Raw genomic sequence first — 25,715 nt, 5'->3', positions numbered from 1 at the left:
CTTAGGGTACCGAGAACTTTGTAGACGGAACGAACAGGAAAAGTAGAAGGTCCGAGAGGGTAAGCAAGATGGGGGGAAGTGAATCTAAGGCAACTGTATTGGAGTGCATGATTAAACATTTAAAGAAGGGATTTGGAGGAGACTATGGGGTGAAGGAGATCAGCCCTGGGATTTCTTTGGAAGGAATGATGCTAAAGCTGAAACTCCAGTACTTTGGCCGCCTCATGCGAAGAGTTGACTCATTGGAAAAGATTCTGATGCTGGGAGGGATTGGGGGCAGGAGGAGAAGGGGACGACAGAGGATGAGATGGCTGGATGGCATCACTGACTCGATGGACGTGAGTCTGAGTGAACTCCGGGAGTTGGTGATGGACAGGGAGGCCTGGTGTGCTGTGATTCATGGGGTTGCAAAGAGTCGGACACGACTGAGCGACCGAACTGAACTGATGGGGTGAAGGTGACACCTAACCACCTCCACATACTCTGTGAGGTTGAATGGCCCCTATGGGAGTAGGATGGCCACCAGAGGACACCATGAACTTAAAAATAGTGGAAGCAGTCTATGCAATAGTCACAGGAGAGCCGGGACACCCGAATCAATATCCATATATTGACTCATGGCTAGGGTTAGCTCAAGACCCTCCTCCTTGGACGAGGGTCTGTATCCAGAAGGGAAAGGGAAAAATATTAATGACACAAAAATTAACTGGTGATAAAAAAGAAATTCTATAGGATTTGGATGGGGATGACCTGCCCCGCCCGCCGCCGAGTGCTCCACCCGGACCGGACACGTCTTAATGCCCTACCCAGGGCCAGGTGAAGTTCCTGCTGCAGTCCCTGCTCCTCCGCCAGCTTCCCCGGAGATCGCAGCGCCGCCATTTGGCAGGCTCCGGTCCGGGTGGTAGGAGCCTCTGGTCAACGGCCCCAGGATTCCGCCTCGGCCGGACCTCCCAGGCTGTACCCGCCCATCCCGGTGAGTACAGACGAGAAGAGGGAAGGAAACACAGAAATTAGACAGAGGCTGCGTTCTGCTCAGGAACACGGGGTTAAAACCACCCCCTGCAGCTGCCCCTCACAGAGGTACAACAGCCCCCGGTCCAGGACGCAAACGGACACCACCACCAGCTTCCTGTAGCTTATTATTACCAACCATTTTGCTCTATGGATATATTAAACTGGCACAGACACACCCCACCGTACTCAGGGGAGCCACACGGTATGATTAGACTAATGGAGACTATTTTTTTCAAACCTACCGCCCTACATGGGATGACATAGTCCAGCTACTAGTCTCCCGTTTCAGCACTGAAGAAAGACACAGGATCCTAACTGAGGCTAGAAAATGGCTAGGAGAAATGGCACCTGAGGGTACTGTAAACCCACAGCGGTGGGCAGAACAAGCTGCCCGGATGAGAGGCCCAACTTGGACTGTAACACAGAGGAAGGGAGGGGCCACCTGGAGAGATATGGGGCGGCTATTTTACAAGGCCTCAAGAAGGGGGCCGGAAAACCTATGAACGTGGCAAAACCCTCCAAAGTGATTCAAAGGGAAACCAAATCACCCTCTGAGTTCTACTAAAGACCGTGCGAGGCCTATAGACTTTATACACCAATAGATCCAGAGGCCACTGGGTCTCAGATGGTAATAAATGCAGGCTTTGTGTCTCAAGCCTATCCCGAAAATGTCAGATGAGGGGACACCAAGTGACTTATGAATTTTTATACATCCCTGAATGCTTAGTACCTTTGTTGGGAAGAGACTTACTGTCTAAACTGGGGGCACAAGTGGCCTTTTCCCCCCACGAAAGACCCACTCTTTGAGTGGGCTCTACCACCTATTTACTCTCCCTCTCGGTAACCCCTCAAGATGAATGGAGGTTGCACCATCTCCCAGAAGGGAAACCAGATGGGCTAAACAGTCGAGAGAGAGAGAGAGAGAGAGAGAGAGAGAGAGAGAGAGAGAGAGTTCACAATTCCCTGAGGTCTAGGCAGAAGACAACCCCCTCCCCCACCCCCCACCCCCACCCCGCCCCGCCCCGGGCTTGCAAAACAACAAGCCCCAGTGGTAATATAACTCAAACCCGGTACAATTACATCAGCACCAGCCTTGGGCATGCCAGACCTTGCTAAGCTGTTTACATGACTGAAAAGGACAAGGTGGCTATGGGAATGTTGACCCAGACCATGGGGACATGGGACAGACCCATGGCTTATCTCTCAAAATGGCTGGACAGTGTTGCTACCAGGTGGCCGGGATGCTGACAGGCAGTTGCTGCGGTTGCCTTACTGGTCCGGGAGGCAACCAAGTTGACTTTGGGCCAAGATTTGATCGTAAAAACCCCCCATGAGGTCAACACTCTCCTGCGAGGGGACTCCCATAAATGGCTGTTGACATTCTGGATTACTCAATGCCAGGGACTGTTATGTGAGAAATCCCATGTTACTATTGAGCCTTGTCAGGCCCTAAATCCGGCCACTCTCCTTCCTGTGGGAGAAGGTGGGCCCTCACATGATTGCAAGGAAATCCTAGAAGAAGTTTATGCCAGCAGACCTGACTTGAGAGACCAGCCAATCCCAGACCCAGATTGAGTCCTGTACACCAATGGCACCAGCCTGGCGAAATAAGGGCAACGACTGTCGGGATATGCAGTAGTCACGGAAGAAACCATCGCTGAGGCTAGCTCTCTGCCGTCACACTGGCCTGCTCAACAGGCTGAACTATATGCTCGAATCCAGAATTAATTCGAAATATTTCTTAATTCCACGACTTTCCTCCTTATGTAGAATGGAATCCTGGAACTGTTCTGCTTGCTGACAGGTCAATGCTGCCCCTGGACATAAAAACCTCTAGGAATACAGTTAAAAGGCACTCTACCCTTTGACCATTTAGAAGTGTACTTTACTGAGATGAAACCCTGCTGACACTATTGTTATTTACTGGTCATGGTATGTACCTTCTCAGGATGGGTGGAGGCCTTCACCACCCGAACTGAAAAAGTAAATGAAGTGGTTCTTTGAGAAATAAATCTGCTTTGGGAAATAATCCCCAGATTTGGGTTCCCAACCAGTATAGGATCAGACAATGGCCCTGCCTTTGTAGCCGACTTAATTCAACAGGTGTGTAAAGCTCTAAATATCAAGTGGAAATTACATATAGCATCTAGGCCCCAGAGTTCCAGAATGGTGGAAAGAACCAACCGAACTCTTAAAGAGTCACTTTCAAAAGGATCACAAAGACTGACTGTTCATGGATGGATTTGCTTCTGGCAGCCTTACTCAAATTAAGAGTAACCCTGCGTTCCCACGGTTATTCTCCTTATGAAATTATCTACGGGAGGTCCCCCCCTATAGAGAGACAGGTGACGACAAACTTGGCACAGATAAGGGGAGGTGAGATTTCACACAGATGGAACTACTGGCTAAGGTAATAAATCAGGTAACTAAGTGTGTGCAAGAAAGAGTGCCGTTCCCCCTTGGGGAACAGATTCACGAGTTCGTGCCTGGTGATCAGGTGTGGGTCAAGGACTGGAAACATGACTCCTTGGCCCCACATTGGAAAGGTCTAACCTTTCCAACCACACGTAGGTGTTCTAACCACACCTACGGTAGTTAAAGGTACAGGTATCACTCCCTGGATCCGCCATACGAGGGTGAAGAGAGCATACCACACAGACCTGGAGGACGCCGAGTGGACTGTGCAAAAGGACCCCGCTGATCCCCGTGAACCCAAGATCATCTTAAAGAAGAAGAGGTGAAGCTCTACAATCACCTGCTGCTACAAGGACTTGCCGGTATCATCTTGAAACTAACCATAGTTTCAGCACAAGGAGGGACCTGTGCTATAATTAAAGTTGAATGTGGTGTATAAATTCCTGATTTATCTGGCAATATATCAGCCACCCTAGATGACATGAAAGGTCAGGTAAAAGCTATGACTGATGATAATCTTCCTTTTTGGACTTCAGTTCTATCATGGGTAAAGGGTGATTAGTGGAAAACTCTCTTAACCATTGTTATAGTTGTTCTGTTGATTCTGTTATGTGGACTGTGTATTCTCCAATGTGTTGTTAACTTTGTATCACAGAGGCTGACTTCATTTACCCAAATATATACCAGGAAATCTAAAATGCAGTACATTCTTATGAGTGATACTCACACTGGAAGTTGAGAGCATCAAAAGGGGGTAATGAAGGAGGAAAGGAATAGGCTGAGCTGACTCCATCTTGAAAAAGAAGTAAAATCCATCTTATATTCATAGTGAATTTTGGACTATGTGCCTGGTAGCCATGGAGATCACATACCTATGGCCCTCCCAGACTGGTAGACACCAGATTCCATACCAAGATTTCCCTTCGCCAGAAAGAATGTAATAATCCCGTATGTAGTCAATCAACTTTGTAATCTTTATGGCACCCATTGGTGTAGGTTACAATGAATAACCAGCTGACCCTTCTGATTATGAATCATGGCTATAACCTGATTGTATCTCCCTTTAACATTTTCCAGGCTAAGTTTAAGGAATCTGGGGATGTGGGCTTGAGCATGTACACTTAAAGTATATACGGTTTTCACAAAAGTCAGTCAGGGTCCCTAGCTAAAGAGGAAACTCTGTCTAGGACCCACCGGTGTCCTACATTCCACAATCCATGCTGTCCTTCTGAGTGAGTTTGTTTCCCGGAGCGTTTCGGTATAACAGAGTGGGTTGCCATGTCCTCCTCCAGGGGATCTTCCCAACCCAGGGATTGAACCCAGATCTCCTGCATTAGCAGGCAAATTCTTTACCACTGAGCCACTGGGGAAGCACAATGGTCTGGGAGGGACTAAACCTGGCTCTGAATTCCAGCTCCACTGTAACCACTTTGTGTTGTGAACTTGGGCAAGTGGCTTAAATTTCCCTGGCCATAGTTCCCCCACCTGTGAAGATGAACTCAGTCTCTGAGGGCCCCTTCTCTTCTTTATTTCTTCAGCTGATGCTGATGTGACATTTGCTTTGACTCTTTCTCCTTTCCTAATAAATGCATCTGGAGGCTACGAATTTCCCTTTAAGAACTGTTTTGGCTGCATCTCACAGGTTTGGCTATTCAGTGTTTTAATTCCCACTAGGTTCTAAGCACTCAGGTGTGATGTAGTACCTATTTTTTAAAAGAACTTTATTGAATTTGTTACAGCACTGCTTCTGTTTTATGGGGTTTTTTTTGGCCCCGAGGCATATGGGATCCTAGCTCTCCAACCAGGCATCGAACCCACACTCTCTGCATTGGGAGGTCAAGTCTTAACCACTGGAATGCCAGGGAGAGCTGGTGATCTATTATCTTTATCTGTATGCCTGGCCATGGCTTCTCTTCTCCAGCCCAGTCTTTAGTTCCTGTTTGGTTGTGAGGATGATGAAGTGGACACAGAGGCTGAGAGGGAAACAGGCAGGGTGGCATAGACAGGCACAGATAAAGAAGGACAGATCACCACCTACATAAATACACAGAGACAGACAGTGACAAAGTGACAGGGAAAATACATAGAACCAGAAACATGGACAGAACAAGACACAGAGCAGAGAACAACAGATATGCAGAGATGGACACACAAAAACAGGCAAAGGACCTGAACAGATGTCTTTCCAAAGAAGATATACAAATGGCCAAACAGGCACACGAAAAGGTACTCAACACCACTAATCATCAGGAGAATGCAAATCAAAATTAAAATGAGGGGCTTCCCTGGTGGCTCAGTGGTAAAGAATCTGCCTGCCCATACAGGAAACACAGATTCAATCCCTGATCCAGGAAGATCCCACATGCCATGGAGAAACTAAGCCTGTGTGCCACAACTATTGAGCCTGTGCTCTAAAGCCCGGAAGCTGAAAATACGGAGCCCACATATCTCAACTACTGAAGCCTGTGTGCCCTAGAGCTTGTGCTCTGCAACAAAGAGAAGCTACTGTGAGGAGAAGTCCACGATGAACTCCAAGTAGAGAGTAGCCCCCACTTGGCACAACTAGAGAAAAGCCTGTGCAGCAGTGAAGGCCCAGCACAGTCCAAAACATATAAATTATAAAATACTAATAATTTAAAGAAACCCACAAGATGTCACCCACGCCTGTTAGAATGACTTCATAAAAAAGACTAGAGATAACAAGTGTTGGTGAGGATGCAGATAAAGGGGAACCCTTGTATGCCGCTGGTGGGAATGTAAATTGATGTAGCCACTAGGGAAAATAGTATAGCGGTTCCTCCAAAGAATTAAAAATAGAGCTGCCATATGATCTGGCAATCTCACTTCTGGGTATGTGTCCAAAGAAAATGAAATCAGTATCTTGGAACAGATATCTGACCTCCCATATTCATTACAGAGTTCATCACAATAGCCAAGACAGGGAGACAACCTTAGTGTCCATCCGCAGATGCGAGGATAAAGACGTGGTGCATATATATGATGGAGTATGACTCAGTCACTACAAGCAGGCCAGTCCTGCCAACTGGGACAACATGGATGAAACTTGAGGGCGTTATGCCAAGTAAAGTAAAAGTGTTAGTCGCTCAGTTGTGTCCAACTCTTTGTGACCCCATGGACTGTAGCCCACCAAGTTCCTTCGTCCATGGGATTTTCCAGGCAAGAATGCTGGAGTGAGTAGCCATTCACTTCTCCAGGGGATCTTCCTGATTCAGGGATCAAACTCAGGTCTCCCGCATTGCAGGCAGAGTCTTTACCATCTCAGGCAGAAAAAGACAAATGCTGAATGATCTCAGTTATGTAAAATAACCACATTCATTGAACCCCAAGTGTAGAATGGTGGTTGTCAGGGGCCGGTGGAGAGGTGAAGGAAAGGGAGAGATGTTAGTCGAAGGGTAGAGAATTCCAGCTATGAGATGCATACGTTCCAGGAATGTAATGTACTGCATGGTAGTGAGTTAACAAGACTGCACTGTTACACTTGAGTTCCACCCCCCCCCCCATTTAGTCTTTTTTATAGTCTTTATTGAATTTGTTACAATATTGCTTTTATTATTTATATTTTGGTTTTTTGGCTGAGAGGCATGTGGGATCTTAGCTTCCCACCAGGGATGGAACTTGCTCCCACTGCATTGGAAGGCAGAGTCTTAACCACTGGACCACCAGGGAAGTCCCTGTACTGTATACTTGAAAGATGCTAAGAATATATCTTAAATGTTCTTACTACACACACACACACAAAGTTACTATGTGAGGTAAAGGATGTGTCAACCTTATTGTGATAATCATCTTAACAATGCATATAAAATATATCAAATCATCAAGATACTCGCTGGAAACCTATACAATATTATATGTCAAATATGTTTCAATCAAGCTGAAAACACAGGTTCATAAGGAGCCGCTAAGATACTGTCTTGCTGTTGTGTGTGTCTTTGTTTAAATCAGTCTTCCCATGAAAAGGAAGGATGGTGGGGTTCAGGGGTATGTCTGTCCTGTTTATGACTCTGTCCCCAGAGCCCAGCATACAATAGGTGCTTAATCGACTCAGGCTGGAAGGAAGAGCTGTGAACTGTAGCGATGTAATGCTAAAGCAATTTCTTAAAATGAAATCAGATCATGTCCCCTGTTTAAAAGTCTCTGATGGCTCCCTGTCCCACTTAAAATTCAGAAGGCTGGAGGGAGGGGGGAGTGGGGAGGGAGGGTTTAATGGGGACAGAGTTTCAATTTGGGAAGATGGATAAATCCTGGAGATGGATGGTTGACTGAACAACAATGTGAATGTGCTTAATGCCACTGAACAGAACACTTAAAAATGGTTCAAGTGGCAAATTTGATTGTATATGTTATGTACCACAGTTTAAAAAAATTTAGGGACTTCCTTGGTGGTTAAGACCCCTTCTTCCAATGCAGGTGCATGGATTCAATCCCTGGTTAGGGAACTAAGATCCCACATGCTTCCTGTGCAGCCAAAAAATAATAATAGTAATACATTTTTTAAAAGGGAGCTAACATTAAAAGTCCATGGGGTCGCGAGGAGTCGGACACGACTGAGCGACTTCACTTTCACTTTTCACTTTCATGCATTAGAGAAGGAAATGGCAACCCACTCCAGTGTTCTTGCCTGGAGACTCCCAGGGACAGGGAAGCCTGGTGGGCTGCCGTCTATGGGGTCACACAGAGTCGGATACGACTGAAGTGACTTAGCAGCAGCAGCAACATTAAAAATTAATTGCACTCTTCACTAGCAAGGCCCTGCCTGCCTGAGGCCCTGTGCCTCACCCTTCTCACCTCCAGCTGCTCCCCTTTTATCCAGGCTGCTGCACCCACACGAATTGCCTCCACCCTCTTCCAAGCTTGTTCCTACCACAGGGCCTTTGCACTGGCTGTTCCCTCTGCAAGGAACACTCTCTCTGCACATGTTCTCATAGGTGCTCCTTCTAGCCCATCGCATCTCAGATCCTCCAGAAGCCCCGCCCCCCCAACACATTATCTGATTTTTCCTTTATTACCTGCAACTGTGGTCAGTGGCTCAGTCATATCTGACTCTTTGCGACCCCATGGACTGTCACCTGCCAGGCTCCTCTGTCCCTGGGATTCTCCGGGCAAGAATATTAGAGTGGGTTGTCATGCCCTCCTCCAGGGGATCTTCCCCACCCAGGGACTGAACCCACGACTCTTGCATTATAGGTGGATTCTTTACCCGTTGAGCCACTTGGGAAGCCCCTTCCTTCATTACACCTATCACTAATTTAAATCAAGTCCTAATTCGTGTGTGTGTGTGTGTGGCCGGTCTCCCCCACTAGGTTGTGAACTCCACGAGGACAGGGGTCTTGGTTTCCACAGTGTCCAGCACACAGTAGGTGCATAGTAAATATTTGCTTTAGGACTAGTCAGAAACTGTAGCCTGTACAGATGGAGACGGGGACCCCCGCAAACTCTCTAGATTCCCATACCCACCTCCCCAGAATTCTGTCTGTGGCTGTGACCCAGCCATGAGTCTCAGGATGCTCCCATCTGGTCCCAGGCCCCGCCCCTGTCAAAGCCCCGCCCCCAGGAGACAGAGCAGACCCAGAACCTTGGGGCCGGTGGTTGTAAACAGTTTTATTGATGGGGGGCAGGTGGGGGAGGCAAACTCCAGAGAGGGTCCAGGACTCAGCTGGCCACTCAGCTGGCATGCATGGTCAGCTGGAGGTCAAGGGGGAGGTCACAGAGGACGGGTGGCATGGGACCCTCTGACCACCCTGGGGCTGTATTTACAGGGGGGCCCCCCCGTCTTAGCCGTCCCCCAGACCGCCCGAGCCCTTAGACAGCTGCCAATGTGACATCTGGACAGGCCTCCCGAGTCCCCGCCTAAAACCCCTGCCGCACCTCCCCTCGAACTCCTAACCGGCACATCGGAGGCCCCCGGCCCTCTGGAAGCCCCGGCGTCGGCTCAGCCAACGCCCAGGCCGCTGGGACCTCCGCGCTCACACACAGACACGCACACTGCGCGTGGCCGTCGCCACACACACGCAGCAGCAGCCTGCAGGCACACACGCACGCCTCCCTCCCCTGCCTGGCCCCCTGCACACGGACACGGCATGCACACACACACACACACACCCACACACGCCAGGGGCCGGGTGGAGGAGGGCGCCTTTGGGTGGTTGGGTTGCGGGGGGAGCTTGGGTCTGCAGGTGCGCTCCTCGCCCCATTCCCACCACCTCCAAGCGCCACCCCCCGCCCCTCGGCCTCTACCCCGAGAACGGAGTTGTGCAATTGGTTTAGAAAACTGCAAAAGAAACGCAAATTGGAAAACAAACCAAAATCCACGCGCAGAAGGTCAACCTCAAATCCATAGCACATTCCGCCCGCCCCGTCTGCCCGCCGCAGACCGCCTCAGTGTCCTGCGGCTCTGGGGGCGCGTCGGGGTGGGGGGGAGGCCGAGCTCCTTGTGCTTCCCTGCGGCGGAGGGGAGCCCCCCCCCCCCGCGCGGCCGGGCTGGGGGTCTGAGCACCCACTTGGGAGCTGGCCCCGGGCTCTCGCTCCTGGTTCCCGTGGCTGGCACCGCCGAGGCGCGGGGCCGCGGCCTAGGGCACGGGGGGCGCAGTCCTGTCGGGGCCTCCGTAGGAGAGCAGGTGGGCCAAGTCCGTGACCGGCCGGGCGTGGCGGCCGCGGGGCCGGGCCTCGCCGCTGTTGATCGTGTGCGTGCGGCGCAGCGCGGCGGCCGGTGGGGCGTGCGCGCCTGGTCTCCGGAGACTGCCTGTGGGCGGCGGGCTCCAGGGCCGCGGGAAGCCGTCGGTGGACGAGCTGGGGTCCGAGGGGCCCGTGGGCGCCGACACCACCCGCCGGCGGTCCGGGCTGGCGTGGGGGGTAAGCGGGAAGTCGCCGTGGGAGGCGCGGCCCGGGCGCGCGGTGAAGAGGCGGGCGTCGGGGGCCGCCGGCTCGCCCGGCGCGGGGGGCGGCTCAGGGGCGCGGCCGGGGGCCAGCAGCAGGAGCGAGGACGAGGCGGAGGCCGTGAGCAGCGCCGGGCCGTGTTCCCAGGCACGGGGGCCCAGGGTGTGCGGGTGCGGGGTGGGCAAGCGCTTCTGGGGCAGCGGCGTCTGCTCGGGCGTGGGCAGCAGCCCAGAGTCCAGGTCGTGGGGTCCGCCCTGCAGCAGCGTGGCCTTGGTCCAGCCGTTCTGCATCAGGGGCGCCAGCAGAGCCTCCGGGGGACCCCCGGGCCCGCCGCCGCCGCCCCCGGCCCGGCCTCCGGGGCCGCCCGCCCGGCGCTCGCCCAGGCGGCTGACGCTCAGCACGGCCTCGCCGCCCCCGTGTGCCAGGATGGCTTCCTTGTCCTTGCGGCGGGCCAGTTCGCGCCGCTCGCGGAGCCCCACGTACCAGCCCACGCTGAAGCCGGACACCACGGCGCCCACCACGAAGGCCGCCACCGACGACGTCACCAGCAGGTTCACCGACACCAGCCCAGCGCGCTCCTCCGAGAGGCTGGCGCGCAGGAGTCCTGGCAGGGAGGGCGGCGTGAGAAGGGCTGGCCAGGGACCGTCCCCTGCACACCACCCGCGACCTCCAGCCGGTCTGTCCACCTCTCTGCTCAGGGGCGTCTCTCTGACCCTTTCAAAGCCCATTTGCCCATCCGTCTGTCCCCTGGCATCTGTGTTCCTAAAATCTGTCTGTCCACCTGCCTTTCTCTTGGCCTCTCTCTGCCCTCCCTCCCGTCCCCGTCTGTCTGTCCTTTTCCCACTACCCTACCTGGAACTGGGGCCCCCTGTCCTTCCCAAGCCCTGAGGGACGTCAGTGTATCCCATCCATCCAGGTGTGAGAACCCTGGAGGACCAGGACTTAGAGTCCCCAGGCCTCCTCCCCTCTCCCCTCTTACCTGTGCAGTCCCCTAAGCCTGAAGTGCTGGTCCCAGACACATCCTGCTCAAAGGTGGCTCTGATGGGGGGAGGGAGCAGAGAGGCACCGTCAGCGGAAACCCCTGGCAGAGCTGTGGTTGGTGGGGGTGGGGGACTCCCGACCATCAGGTGACTCAGTCACCCTCCCCACACCTCCCACTTCTCCAGTACCTGGTGCCAGGGCTCAGGAAGACACAGGAGCCATCCGGGGCCCACCCGCAGTAGGGGTCCTGACTACCAATGCAGTTCCTAGGGCAGACAAGGGACCCGGCAGGCAGATCAACCAGGGTTTCTGCAGAGGCACCTCTTACCGTCAGCTCTGGGAGTTCCCAAGACACATCTTAACAGTGGGGGCTATTCCTTCCCCATTTTACAGATGAGAGAACTGAGGCTCAGGAACGTTTACTTTTGTCCAAGGGACAGAGCCGGGTTTGGAGCCCAGATTTTGGATCTGTGCTATGGCATCACTGCTACCATGATGGCAGGCACGGGGCCAGGGTGCTCCATGCGGAGGGCTCACTCTGAGTCCAAGAGTGTGCCAGTATTTTGCAAACATCTGTTCCCTGGTCCCCAGCTTCTGCTTCTCTTAGAAATGTCTGTCAGATCCCATCCTACTCTGCCCACAGATCTCTGGGGCTCCCACCTCACTCTGGGGGTGGGGGAAAAAACCCAAGTCCTCCTGAGGCTCACAGACCCTGCCCAACCTTCCCTGTCTTCTCCCTCCCCATCACTCATTCTGCTCCAGCCATAGAGGGCTTCTCGCTGTTCCACCAACACACCCAGCATTCCTGCCCCAGGACCTTTGCACATGCTATGCCCTCTGTCCATCGTTCAGAGAGTCAGAATGCTGTTGGAGCCTGCACTTGAACTTGACTCTCCCCCTCTTTCCATGCTCACCTCCCTTCACTTCCCTTGCCCACACCTGGCCGGGGGCAGGGGGCACTCACTTCATGCATCCTGAGTATTGCTGGCAGCGCGCCACGGGCACTCGGACCACACAGCGGGGGAAGGCTGCCAGCAGGCCGCCTGAGGCCGCATCCAGCTCCAGGCTCAGCAGCCGCTGCCCTGTCTCGCCATCTCCAGACCGTCCACACCTGGGGATGAGCAGACTGGTAAGACTCAAGGGGAACGCCCTGTCTCCCTGCCCGCTGGCCCTGCCTCTTGTCCTCTGCCAGGCCTCACCTGTCAGGCCGGTAGGTCTCAAATTCCTCCAGGAAGACACTGGGTCCCGTGGTACCCGAGGCACTGGCGTTGGGCCAGACAAGGAACTTGAGGACCGTGCCTGCCTCAGACCCGAGGAAGATAACAGTCTGGTTGCCCCAGGGGCCGGCGCCCACGTCCACAGCCACTCGTGTCAGCTGGTGCCTTGGGGCCAGGGTGGAGCAGAAGTCAGGCTGCCGCCCAGCCCTGTGGTCCCCTGTGTGCACTCAGAGACACCACCCATGCTGGGCAAGGTGGGCATGGGCGTGGCTCCAAGGGTGCACATCACAGAGAGAAACAGACCCCCAAAGCCAGCTCCTCCCTGGGCTCTCCTGTCTTCATCTCCCCATCTGCCTCCAACTCTGTGTCTCCCTCCATCTCTGCCTTCCTCTCATGTCATGTCGGAAGTTGCCCCTGTGCTCCCTTCTCACTCACCACCCTGGCCTGGGCTCTTGTCCCCACCCAGGCCTGGCCACCAGTACCCCAGCCAAGTGTAGGAACTGACCGCATCAGAGTCCGAACGATCCAGGGTGCGTGGCCCAGGGAGGGCACGGCCTCGTCCATCAGGGGGTGTGTCTTGACAAAGTTGAGGATCTCGTCTGGGAAGGCGCTCGAGGCATTGTACTGCATGCCAGGAGCTGCGCAGCACCCGGGCCTGGGTGGGGGCGAGGGGTTGGTCAGGGCAGACCTGGAGGCCCCCACTGAGGGGCTCTGATTCACTAGGGTGCCCCTGCTCCAAGGGCCTCAGTTTTCTCCACCTGCATAATGGCTACAGCTGACCTCTGTGCTGTGCTGTGCTTAGTTGCTCACTCTTGTCCACCTCTTTGTGACCCCACAGACTTCAGCCCACCAAGCTCCTCTGTCCATGGGGATTCTCCAGGAAGGAATACTGGAGTGGGTTGCCATGCCCTCCTCCAGGGGATCTTCCCAACCAGGGATCAAACCCAGGTCTCCTGCATTGCAGGTGGATTCTTTACTGTCTAAGCCACCAGGGAAGCCCAAGAATACTGGAGTGGGTAGCCTATCCTATCTCCAGGGGATCTCCTTGACCCAGGAATTGAACCAGGGTCTCCTGTATTGCAGGCAGATTCTTTACCAGGTGAGCTACCAGGGAAGCCCACAGCTGACCTCGGCAACAGCTAAACAAGTGCCTGGGAGCCCCAGCCCTCAGTTCAGGGTCAGGATCCTACCCGGGTACCCACTGCAGGATGGAGGGGCCTCTCACCGGGGCCGCGGCACCTGATCCTCTGGCACGGGTGTCCAGATGGACTCAGGGGACTTCTGCTCACGGAAGCGGCCCTCAAACACGGCAGCCACCTGTGTCATGTCAAAGGCGCAGACAGCTGAGCCGGGGATGCTGTAGGTGGAGGCAGATGAAAGGAAGTGGTGAGCCTGGCGGGGTGGGGAACTGCCCTGGGCAAGTGTGTGGAGGAGTGTTTGTCCTCTGGAGCAGTCAGACCTTCACTTTCCCGGGCCAGAGTTGCTGCCCACCCATCCAATCCAGTCATTCCACCATCTGAGCAGCAGATTCTCAGACTGGATCACAGCTCAGTTTCTCCATGGCCACCCATGTCCAGGTGCCCCTTTCACTTGCCTGGATGTCCAGTTTCCCAGATGCCACTCTTGCTCCCTTTCAACCCATTCCCGAGAGAGTTTTCCAGAAATGCAAGTCTGACTTGTTCCTCTTCTGCTCCTTACCCTCCCATAGTCCCCTAGTACCCTCAGGATAAAATTCAGGCTCCTCCCCACAGCCTGCCACCTCCCTGCTTCATATCCCCCACTTTCCATCTCGCTCGACCACTCTAGCCACACAGGCCGCCTCCCTATGGTTTAAACATTTCAAGCTCATTGGAGCCTCAGGGCCTTTGCACGTGCTGTTCCTTTAACTTGGAATGCTCTTCCCTTTCTCTCCATCTCATACCCATTGATGCCTCTTCTAGGACACCCTCCCTGACCCTTCCTCCAAAGGCAGAAAATAAAGACATGCCTGCATCTGCCAAGTTTTGGCCAGAGGGCCTTGGAGGGTCAGTGTTTGGCTTGGTCCCCCCTGGCCTGGGACAGAGGCCTCCTGGGAGCCCTGTTTTACCCAGCACAGGACCCCTGGGAATATGTGGTGAGTGATCGTGAGAACTCTCCACCTGCACCCACTGACCTGTTGCTGGGTGTGGAGAAAACAGCAAGGACCACAGGCCGGCCCCCCAGGCTGACCACGCCTGTGACAGCCTGCAGCACGTTGAAGTAGAAGTGAGAGTCCCCCGGCACAGAGCAGTTGAGCCGAGCCTTCAGGAATGATGTCCACTGCTTCTCCAGCACGCGAGGAGAGCCGCCCATGTCATTCTTGCAGACTCGGGCCACACGCGACACCACCACCTGGCACATCAGTGTGAAGACAGGGGCCTGAGCCCCATGTTCTGCCAGGCCCACCTGCAGGTTGCAAGGCCGCCACCCAGGATGGGATGGAGGAGGCTAGTTCTGGCTGGCTGTGAGTCCCTGGCCAGTCACCCTAGCCCCCTGGGCACCAGATTCCCCGGCGGAAATGTGGGGACGGTGATGATCACAGCCACCAAGACAACTGTAATCATCAGTGCCTCCACTGATGGATCCCCCACTAGGTGCCAGGCACTTATCCTCATCGTGTCTCACGTTCCTCCCAAAGCTCTATAGAGGAGGGTCTATGATCCCCGTGGTACAGAGGGGAAACTGAGGCACAGAGAAAGGGAAGTGACTGAAGCCCAAGGCCACACTAGTAGTAAGTGGCAGTCTGTGCACTTAACTGTCTGCATGGATTGAGAGATGGGATAGATGGATAGGTGGTGCAATGGAGGTGAATGGATGGATGGGTTAATGGATGGATAGAGGGGTGAATTTGAAGGGGACAGTGATGGACAATGAAGATAATGAAGAAGGAGATAATTGGTGGATGAAGGGGTGTGTGGATGGATGGATGGGTGTATGTAGATATGTATGTATGGATAAATGGATGGATGGATGGGTGGACAGATGAATGAGTATGTGGATGGATGGATAGGCAGATGAAGGAGATATGATAGATCATTATCATGGTATATCCATGGGTGGATAGAAGGTTGAATGGAATGGATGAGCAGGTTATGAGAGAAGTTGGAGGCTAGATAACTGGATATATAGAGGGGTGGGCAGGTAAATGGAGAGATGGATGGTAATGGATGAGTTGATCAGTAGGAGGCCAGATCAATGGATGGTTGGTATATGAATGAATGGACAGGTAGATGGATGGATGGATGAAGAAGCCAATGAATGGGAGGTGGATGGATGGATTTACAGGTACACAGAAGGTAGATGAGTGGATGGATGGATGGTGGAGAATGGTTGAGGCAGGGGTGGGTGGATGGATAGATGGATAAATGGTTTGATGGACGTGTGGGTGGGCTGAAGATGGGTAAATGAGAGGGTGGCTGAGTGGCCAGACATATGGGCTGTGGTTGAAGAGTGGATAAATGGTTGGTATATGGGTGGATGGACAGACAAACAATAACAGGACTGGGACTGGAACCACGGGTGTATCAGACTTCAGACCTGGGACCCTCACCAGGGCTACTCCAGAAATGTCTTCAAGTCTCAGGGGCCTGGTCCTGGCTAGTGTGGAGGGCCCTGAGGGCCGGAGGGCCCCTCTCACCCTGGGTGGAGTTCCATGGACCCACCTCTGCTCTCCACTTCCGATGACTGGAGCCTCTCGACTACATGCCCCACTGCATGGGCCTCTCTAGGAGGGGAAATAGGACCTTACCTTCTCCAGGTAGTTAAACTCCATTGCGATCTCCCGGAAGAAGAAATAGATGTGGCTGCCCCACTCCACCGCGTGGACAAAGTATGGCTCTGTAGGAGAGAGAGGTCAAAACCCAGTTCGTGATGGGAGAAAGAGAGTTTCTGGAGCTGGGAACACAGTAGCCTGGGTGGCTGCTTTTACAGTGAAGTTGTGGGGGGAGAACATCAGCTGATTACCCAGGCAAAATAAAAGAAACTCAAAGTTTGGGATTTTTTTTTTGTTTGTGGGGGAGAGTGGGTGTCAAAATCCTAAAATCATTGTGTCTACTTTCCACAAACAGCAACGTCTACTATTTTGTCATCCTCCTGTGTTGAGCTGAGCTCCTGCTGAACCCCTCGTACTGTTCCATTTCAGGTTGCTAAGCCACTCATTTCCAGCAAGTTCTACTTTATACCCAAGTTAAACCTCTCCTCTAACTAGATCGTCAAAGAGGCCAGTAGGTTCCAAAGAGGAGATGGGAGTTCCCTGCCTATCTCCTCTGGGACTTTATTTTGGTGGGGAATTTGTGAGCTCTGCCAGGTCTGTCCCTATCGCCCCACCTTTGAACCACTTGGAGTCGTGTTTCACCGTGCGCAGAGTGGGCCGGTCCCCGAGACTGCGGTAGATGACGGCATCGATGGCGAGGAAGTCGGTAACGGTGGCTGTGAAGAGCATCCCTTCTGGGTGGGTGTGAATCGGGGGGACAGGTAAGAGATTAGATTGTAGACTTCAGAGGTTGGGGGGGTGTCAAAACCTGATCTTCAAGACTGAGCCCTGGGACTTCCCTGGTGGTCCAGTGGCTAAGACTCCATGCTCTCAAAGCAGGGGGCCCAGGTTCAATCCTTGTTCAGGGAACTAGATCCCACACGCAACAACTAAGAGTTCGCAGGCCACAACTAAGACCAATGCAGCCAAATAAATAAATAAAATATCTAAGAAAAAAACAGACTGAGCCCTGAGCTTAAGTGAGGCCTAAGTCCTAGGCTGAGCCCCAACCGTGCTGGGACCCAGACTTCAGCTGATCCTCAACTCCCCAGCTGATCCCCAACCTCAGCTGAGTTCTTCCTGCCTTGAGAGTCTGTCTGTTTCATAGCTGGAGAGATGGTCTCCCTGCTGTTGCTGCTGCTAAGTCGCTTCAGTCGTGTCCGACTCTGTGCGACCCCATAGGCGGCAGCCCACCAGGCTCCCCCGTCCCTGGGATTCTCTAGGCAAGAACACTGGAGTGGGTTGCCATTTCCTTCTCCAATGCATGAAAGTGAAAAGTGAAAGTGAAGTCACTCAGTTGTGTCTGACTCTTAGCGACCCCATGGACTGCAGCCTACCGGGCTCTTCCATCCATGGGATTTTCCCAGCCACCTTCTAAATGACCAAACTCCAAGAATGGAAAATTCCACGCCTTGCTCAGGGCTGAGGCCCCTTCAAATGGTCAGGGTTGGGGGCACTCACCAGAGAAGAGGGCAACGTTGGCGTGTTTGGGGTCGTATGGGCAGCGGGCCATGCCGCTGATGTTGTCCCGGAGGGGCTGCAGTGTGTCCATCTGCGGGGGTGGGGGGGAATAGGGTCTGAGTGACAGCTCCTGGCTGTACCTAGCAGCCCCTGGCTCCCCCAGCAACCCCCTCCGAGGGGAATCCTGATGCCACCTTGGATGCTGTGTGACTTTGTCAGTCACTTAACCTCTCTGGGGCTGAGTTTTGTTGTTGTTTAGTGGCTTAGTCGTGTCCGACTCTTTTGTGACCTCACCAAGCTCCTGTGTCCATGGGATTTCCCAGGCAAGAATACTGGAGTGGGTTGCCATTTCCTTCTCCAGGGGATCTTCCAGGGATGGAACCTGCGCCTCCTGCATTAGCAGGTGGATTTTTAACCGCTGAGCCACCAGGGAAATCCAGGGCTCAATTTACTGATCAGAAATTGGGTCTAGGAGTCGATCCTAGTCAATCCGATAACTGGCCTGTAGCCTAAGTAGCCTCAGCCTGTAGAGGCTGCCTTTGGAAGCCTCTTATGGAATTCCGGGTAATGGAGGGGAGGACAGTTCATCCAGTAAGGCTTCCTGTAGGAGGTGATGTGGCCTGGGGAAACGGCACGACCAGCAGAGGGCCCATGACCAAAGGGGCGCCGATGTTAAACCCGGGCGGGCAGGGCTTCGAAGGGCGGTGACTCACGCTGTAGTTGGCACACACGGGGTTGAAGGCATTGGAACCACACACGAAGAGAGTGGATTCGTCCCGAAGTAGAAGCACCTTTACAAAATTTCGACACTCGCCCTGGAATGGGGTGGGAAGAGAAAAGCCGGGGTGGGCGTGATCACGGGTGTGGGCGGGGCCACGACTGTAGGACGCGATGGGGCGTGGTGAAGGGCGGGGCCAGGGTAGAGGCGGAGCCCGATAGGGAGGGGTCAGGTTGTGGGCGTGACCAAAGCAGGGGGCTGAACTAGGAGAAGACTGGGGGCGTGGCCATGGCTAAGGGGCACAGACAAGAAAATAGGGCACTTGAAGGCGTGAGCTATGGCAAGGCCACTAGGGGAGTGGCCACTACTGAGGACCACCTTGAGGGCATGGCTAGGCTCTGGGAGTACCCATGGCAACAGGGGCCTGGCTTGGAATGAAAGCAGAGAAGGATTTGTCCTGTGAGATGGCCAGGACGGATTGGGGCGTTACCAAGGCTGATGCGGGCATGGCCAGGGCTCACTTACCTCCTGCTTGCCCTTCATCCGACACACGTTGATGTCGCTGGGGTTGGAGCGCCAGGTCAGCTTCTGAGAACACAGGGGGCTGGTGAGGGGAGCGGGGTCCCTGACGGACCCAGGAACCCTGCTAGGCAGACCTGAATCCACTGTGCTCCCCAGCGCAGTGTCCGGGCTCCCTAGTGGTAGCGCCAACAGCTGCCCCCTCCCCTCTCGCCTGCGCCCCTTCCTCACCCGCTGGTACCGCATTTCCGTTGATGTGGGGGGCTCCAGCTCCACCCGGTACAGGTTGTCCCTAGAGAAGGGGTGTAGTTAGTGAGATCGGGGGCCTCCCCCTACACATTCTATCCTCCCGGCAGCAGACGTGGTGTCCAACACATACCACACAGGGGCGTGCCAACACCTCTGCCACGCGCAGCTCCAACACTGAGCGTGCCTTCAGGCGCCTGAGCATGCCCTTACACGCCTCGTTGTGCCCTAAAATGAACGACGGGTTCTAGCACAGCCCACATGCCTTACCATGCCACCTCACACAACCCATAGCCTAGGGACCTACAGCTAACACGATGCACTGTCCAATGACTTTACATCCGATGTCCCCCCCACCCATCACCCCTCGGTCTCCCCAGGCTCTCACTTCTCCTCCACATGCAGCAGGGACTGCCCTGATCAAGGTCACTGGCCATTGTTAAGTCCAGCGGTCACTTCCCTGCTCTCTTCTCCCTTTCCACAGTGTCTCTCCCCACCAGTCCACTCTCCTTCTGAGAACACCACCCTCATTGGGTGCCTGGACCTGGCACCCACCTGCCTTCCCACCTCTCTGGGCCCTCCTCTTCCCCTGGTGGGCCCACGCCTGGGTCCTCTGGCCTCTTCCTTCCCCTAGCCATACTCCTCTGGGCAGCCTTGTCCACGCTCAGGGCGGAACCGTGTCTCTGTGCAGATGACACACACAGTCCTGTCTCCAGCCAGGGCCTCCCCTGAGTTCCAGATTTGGGGCCCGGCTAACCCTCAAGGTCTCCACAAGGTAGGGCTCACAGGTTTCTCACACTCGACACGGCCTCGCTGAGCCCGACCATCCCCCAAACCTGTCCCCCCCGCCTCCACCCCGACCACCCTCTCGGGTCAGGTGTTGTCTCGGCTGAGACAACAGTGTGGGAGGGACTCATCCCCGCTTCGCCTTCCCTCCCCATACCTTCACCTCTGCCTTCAATACGTATGGAGCGTTCATCCACTTCTCACACCCTCTACGGCCACCACTCTCGTTCAGCCCCCGTTACTGGACTGCCCAGGTGTAGGGGCTCCCGCCCTCACCGACACAGCCTGTCTTCCCCGCAGCAGCCACCGGAGAGCGGGTGTGAGCACCGGAGGGTCCACATTCTCCCCCACAGTCGGCTCTTCTCACAGCAGCCACTAGAGGGCACCTGTGAGCACCTGGGTCAGGCCCCGCCCCTCCTCTGCACAGCCCTCTTGGGTCCCATCTCCCTTGGGGTAAAAGCCTGAGTCCTCCCTGCAGCCCACAAGGCCCTGAACGACCTGCCCTGTCCTCTCCCTGCCCTCCCCTCCTCTCTCTCTCCCCCTGCTCCAGACATTTGCGCCTCTTCACTGTCCCTTCACCATACGAGACACAGTCCTGCCCCAGGACCTTTGCATAGGCTACATCCTCTGCTCTGACGTCTCTCTCCCTCAGATTTCCTCACAGCTGGCTCCTCATCCTTCAGGTCTCAACTCAAATGTCACCTTCTCAAAGAAGCCCTTGATGCCACTTCAGCACCCTCTCTAGCACCCAGTGAATTCTAACCAGACAGCTGTGCCCACTTGGTAACACACTATAAGCGGGCTCTGGGCTTCAACCACATCCAGAGTTCAGCACTTGAAATTCCCACCCCAGGGGCACATATTCACATTCCAGCCGAACTACAGGCCCTATACCACAAACCTCCCTAAAATGCTACCACCTGCTCCCCACACCTCACCCACCGCATACTCTGCCCGGCAGTTTCTCCTACCTGCCCCCGATGAACAGCGTTCTATTGACCCGAAGAACTCGCTGGATGTTGAGGTCATCAGCGTCTTCTGAGGGGGTCAGGCGTCCTGGCCCACTGCCCACGAACACGGGATAGTGATTCAGGTCTGGAGGAGGGCAGAGGAAGGGTGTGATCCAGGGCCAGGGTGAGTCTGGCCTGGTGAGACCCCGGGGGAGGGGGACTCCCTCCCCCATCTCAAGACTCCCCACTCACAGTCCCTCGGGGCCACGCTGAGCGGCGGCGGCTCCTCGGGGAAGAGGCCGTGGGCGCCTCCCAGGAGCAGCAGCAGGAGCAGTAGGGCCGGACGGGAAGGGGGCCCTCGCGGGGTCCGCATGGCGAGGTCAGGGCGACAGGAGGTAACACCTGCGAGCGAGGGGCGGGGCGGTGAGCCGTGTGGCCTGCAGTCCCGATTGCTGCCAGCAGAGGGAGCGCGAGTGTCACGGCGTCCGGAACCTTCAAGTCCCGGAAAACTTTCCCATTGGGGTAATAATTTAAAAATAACAATCATGGCATTGGCAATAATAATATCAGCACTTACTAATTACCAGAACAACTTTCTGACTACATTTTAAAGCGAAAGTTCAGGAAACGGTTCCTAACAAAAAATTAATCATGAGACTAATTTAAAAATTAAATGATTTTAAGTTAAAAATGAATAATAACACATTTCAAAACATATATGTATTTAAAAATTCAATCTCAAAACATACGTTTAAAGTATTCTTAAAACACAAAAATCTTAAAACGCTCAGAAAAAGAAAAAGAAATTCAAAAGCCCTAGGAATTTTATAAACCACAATCTGGGAACTGCAGAACTTTGGAATTGCAGAATATTCCAGCTGGCTGGGGACCTCAGAGGCCGTGGTGAGCCCAACTTCCTTCCGAGTCCAGCCTTTCGGTCCTCTGCTGACATACGTCTGTGACAGGAGCCTCACCACCTTTATGAAGGGTTGTGGGAGAGGCTGCTTCCTGCTCTAGGTGTGTGGAGACCCCTCCCCTACCCGAGTGATGCTCTGGTTGATGGTGTAAACAGAACTCACCCTCTGGAACCCAGCCCTCCAGGCCCCTTTCAGAAGAGGCGCCGTCCGGAGGCCCCAGGAAAACATCCGAAGCCTCGTCCTCCTGTGAAGTCCCGGGCTAGCTCTGAGCCTCAGTTTCCCTGCCTGAGCAGCAGATACATCTCCCAGCCCTGCCCAGGCCCTGGGGGCATGGGGATTCCGAATCCGTGGAGGTGGACATGAGCCGGGAACTTTGGCCCTGGAGCGTCTGCCTCCGAGGATTCAGGGCCAAAAAACAGGAAGGCCTTGCGTGGGGCGGCAGTGTTTCCTCTCCGACCCTGAGCTTCCAGGATTTGTGACTCAGCCGACTCCAGGATCCCATGTGCGTGTGGACCTGGCTCTGCTTCCTTCAGTTTCCTGCCCGGGCTCCTCCCCTGCTCCACAACTGCCCGAGTCTCCCAGTGACCCCAGAGTCAGGCCACCAGTACTGCCGTTCAAGGCCCCCAACTCCACAGCCAGACCGCAACTCTCCACCCCACCCCGAAAATCTCCTCCCCACACCTGCGAGGACACCTCACCTCAGCCTCTGCGGTGTTCTGTCTGCTGTGCCTTCTTTTTTTAAACATTTTAATATTGTGGTCCAATGTACAGAGGGGCTTCCCTAGTGGCTCAGTGGTAAAGAACCTGCCTGCCAATGCAGGAGAGGAACAGTTCGATCCCAGGGTCGGGAAGATCCCCTGGAGAAGGAGATGGCAACCCACTCCAGTATTCTTGCCTAGGAAAGTCCATGGACAGAGGAGCCTGGCGGGCTATAGTCCGTGGGTTCACAAAGAGTCAAATACCACCAAAACATATATAACATAAAATTTGCCATCTTAACCATAAGTGGCATTAAATACATTCACGTTGTCGTGCAACCATCCTACGACCCACCTCCAGAATTTTCTCATCTTCCCAAACTGAAACTCTGTCCCCATGACACAGGCTCACCACCCCCTCCCCTACCCCCTGGCCCCACCATCTACTTCCTGTCTCTGTGGATCTGACTCTAGGGACCTCCTGTGAGTGGAACCAGACAGTATTTGTCCTTCTGTGTCTGGCTTCCCTCATTGAGCATCACATCCTCAGGGGGCATCCTTGTTGTATCAAGCGTCAGACTGTCCTTCCTTTTTAAGGCTGAGTGAAATTCCATGGTGTGGATGGACCACATTTTACTTACGCATTTACCTGTCGATGGACAATGGGGCTGCTTCCACCTTTGGGCTGTTGTGAACATCTATGAACATGGCTGTGCAAACATTTCTTTGAAACCCTGCTTTCATTTCTTTTGGGTGTCTATGTAGGAGTGGAATTGCTGGATCGAATGGTGACTCTACGTTTAACTTCTGGAGGAATCGCCAAGCTCTTCTCCACCGTGTCTGCACCATATTATATTCCCACCAGCATCACCCATGTGTTCCAATTTCTCTTGCCAACACTACTTTCTGCTTTTTGATAGTAGCCATCGCAAGAGGTGTAAGGCAGTGCTCTGGGCCTCTTATCCATGTTTTATCGGAATTGTATTTAACTTCAGAAACTTTAAGACAACAGCTTCCACTCACAGGCCATGCAGCACTGTGATGAGTGGCGAAGCTCCAAGGTCATAAGGGTTCAAATCCCAGCTCTGCTCTGTACATGCTGTGTGACTTGGACACAGCACTCCACCTCTCCCGGCCTGCTTCCTCATCTGTGAAATGGGCATGGTAACAGCACTGACCTCACAGGCCTGTGGTGGGTGATAGCACAGAGCCGAGAAATGCTGCAGGTGCTCAGAAAATGCTAATTCTTATTATGATTGTTGTTGCCATTGGTATATTAAAAGTATCAGAGGCCAAGCTGAGTGGTTTCCAGGAATTGCTTCATGGTAACCCCAAGGGCTCTAGCAGGGTTGGTATAACATTCAACCCATTTTTGCAGATGGTGGAACTGAGGGGCTGATTTGCTGGCCATGACCCACCAGTGAGGACTGATCACAGGGCTCTCTCTGGCTCCAGGATTTTGCTCCTAGGAGTTGAGCGTTTGAACAGTCATGACAAGATTAATAACCACCCATTCCCTCACCCTTCAACCAGGTAAAGCCAGCAGTTACTTTTTTTCTTTTTTTTAATTTTTTTTGGTTGCATTGCTTAGCATGTGGGATCTTAGTTCCCTGACCAGGGATCAAACCCTTGTCCCCTGCATTGGAAGTGCAGAGTCTTAACTGCTGGATATCTGGGGGAGTCCCAGAGGCCAGCAGTTATTTAACACCCAGTTCACAGACAGGCAGGCTGAGGTCAGGATGGGACCTCACGCCTCATTTTTTCTCCTGGTTTTTGTCATGCAGCCACTTGGGGCTAGAAGGATGTTCCTGTCATCCCTCTGTCCACAGCTGCCCCAGCCACTCAGAACCAACCTGGGACCCCTGAAACCCAAACTAGGCTTTTCTTGCCTCAAACCTGCTTCTCTTACCAGATACCTGACTTAAGAATGGCCCCATTGTCCTTGAGCCAAAGACCAGGATGTTGGCCTCCCAGTCCCTTCCTCCACCCTGAACGCCCCAAGGCCCAGCTCCCACCCCCTACCTGGCTTCCAGTCCCAACCCTTCAGTATCTTCCTTAAGGTAGCAAAGGAATCTTTCTAGAACCCAAATCTCATTTGTTTCTCTCCTGCTCTAAACCAGGGTCTCTCCCCTTCAGCACCGCTGACATTTGGGACCAGATCATTCTCTGGTGGGGGCTGTCCTGGGCACTGTGCCAGAAGCATCCCTGGCCCTAACTCACTCAATGCCAGGAGCATCCCTCAATGGTGACAACCAAAAACATCCCCAGACATCATCCAGTCTCCCCTGGGGGGGAAACCCACCCCTAGCTGAGAACTTCTGCTCTAAAGCTTTCTATGGCTCCCCAGTGCCCTTGAAATGACATCTCCTCCCTTCCCTCTCCACCTCTGGGCATCTGCATGTGCTGTTCTCTCTGCCTGGAACACCTGCCTCCTGCTCCTAGTAACCTGATGAACAGGTTCATCACCTTAACACCTCCTCCAGGAAGACTTCCCAGATCAGCCCGATTGACTTCCTCCAGCCTCCTGCCTGCCTGTGCATCCCCTGTGAGTGCCCTGCTCACCCCATCTTCTAAATGCCTGGCTAACTGTTCACCTTTCCCACTGGACTCTGAGCCCCACATGGATGGTGGGGCTGAGTCTGTCTTGGCCACCACTGTGTCCCCACCACCCAGCACAAGACCTGGCAATACAAGCTCAATAAACAGTAAAAATAGCAAACACCAAGCACTTTCTATGGGCCAGGAACTGTTCTAAGGGCTTCAATGAACTCATTTGATCCACACAACACATCCCATAGGTGGGTGCTGTTAATATGCCCCTTACACAGACGGGGAAACTGAGGCACAGAGAGGCGAAGTCACGACCAAATGGAAGTGGTGGAGCCAAGATCCAAATCCACTCAGTTTTCTTTTTCTTTTTTTGGCTGCACAGTGTGTGGGATCTTACCTCCCTGATTAGAGATTGAACCAGTGTCTCCTGCATTGGAAAGTGGATTCTTAACCATGGGGCCACCAGCGAAGTCCCTGAAACCCACTTAAATGACGCATTAGTTTGATGATGGTGCAGAACTGAACCCCACATGCTGTTTTGCAGGAGTCGGGGTCACTTCAGGGTCAACCCACTGCA

The 25,715-nt window shown here is 53.9% G+C and overlaps 1 protein-coding gene across 3 annotated transcripts in view; it reads right to left on the bottom strand.

Annotated features, from left to right (window-relative positions):
- Window positions 1-9,031: 9,031 nt before the first annotated feature.
- The window catches only part of SEMA6B (semaphorin 6B), a 30,532-nt gene continuing 13,848 nt past the window's right edge, over window positions 9,032-25,715 (bottom strand). Inside the window, exons 1-17 of one of the 3 annotated variants that reach the window (XM_086410054.1) lie at window positions 22,053-22,405; window positions 21,226-21,375; window positions 20,995-21,118; window positions 19,223-19,283; window positions 18,998-19,060; window positions 18,468-18,569; window positions 17,755-17,845; window positions 16,869-16,988; window positions 16,291-16,379; window positions 14,677-14,894; window positions 13,750-13,881; window positions 13,030-13,179; window positions 12,507-12,689; window positions 12,272-12,418; window positions 11,496-11,573; window positions 11,306-11,364; window positions 9,032-10,930 (exon numbers count right to left, since the gene is read on the bottom strand). In XM_086410054.1, coding sequence (XP_086266180.1) covers window positions 10,020-10,930; window positions 11,306-11,364; window positions 11,496-11,573; window positions 12,272-12,418; window positions 12,507-12,689; window positions 13,030-13,179; window positions 13,750-13,881; window positions 14,677-14,894; window positions 16,291-16,379; window positions 16,869-16,988; window positions 17,755-17,845; window positions 18,468-18,569; window positions 18,998-19,060; window positions 19,223-19,283; window positions 20,995-21,118; window positions 21,226-21,346 — 2,649 coding nt within the window. In that variant the 5' untranslated portion in view covers window positions 21,347-21,375; window positions 22,053-22,405 and the 3' untranslated portion in view covers window positions 9,032-10,019. Of the gene's footprint in view, window positions 10,931-11,305; window positions 11,365-11,495; window positions 11,574-12,271; window positions 12,419-12,506; window positions 12,690-13,029; window positions 13,180-13,749; window positions 13,882-14,676; window positions 14,895-16,290; window positions 16,380-16,868; window positions 16,989-17,754; window positions 17,846-18,467; window positions 18,570-18,997; window positions 19,061-19,222; window positions 19,284-19,370; window positions 19,545-20,994; window positions 21,119-21,225; window positions 21,376-22,052; window positions 22,406-25,715 lie in introns of those variants that run through there. The other 2 variants (XM_086410055.1, XM_086410056.1) reach the window with 2 other exon arrangements.

Source organism: Bos grunniens, chromosome 7, assembly GCF_055505025.1.
Source record: "Bos grunniens cultivar Pamir isolate PY7600 chromosome 7, Bosgru_T2T1.0, whole genome shotgun sequence".
Classification (NCBI taxonomy): Eukaryota; Metazoa; Chordata; class Mammalia; order Artiodactyla; family Bovidae; genus Bos; species Bos grunniens.
Note: the sequence above shows the minus strand (reverse complement) of the source record. Positions and strands in the feature narration are given on the sequence as shown.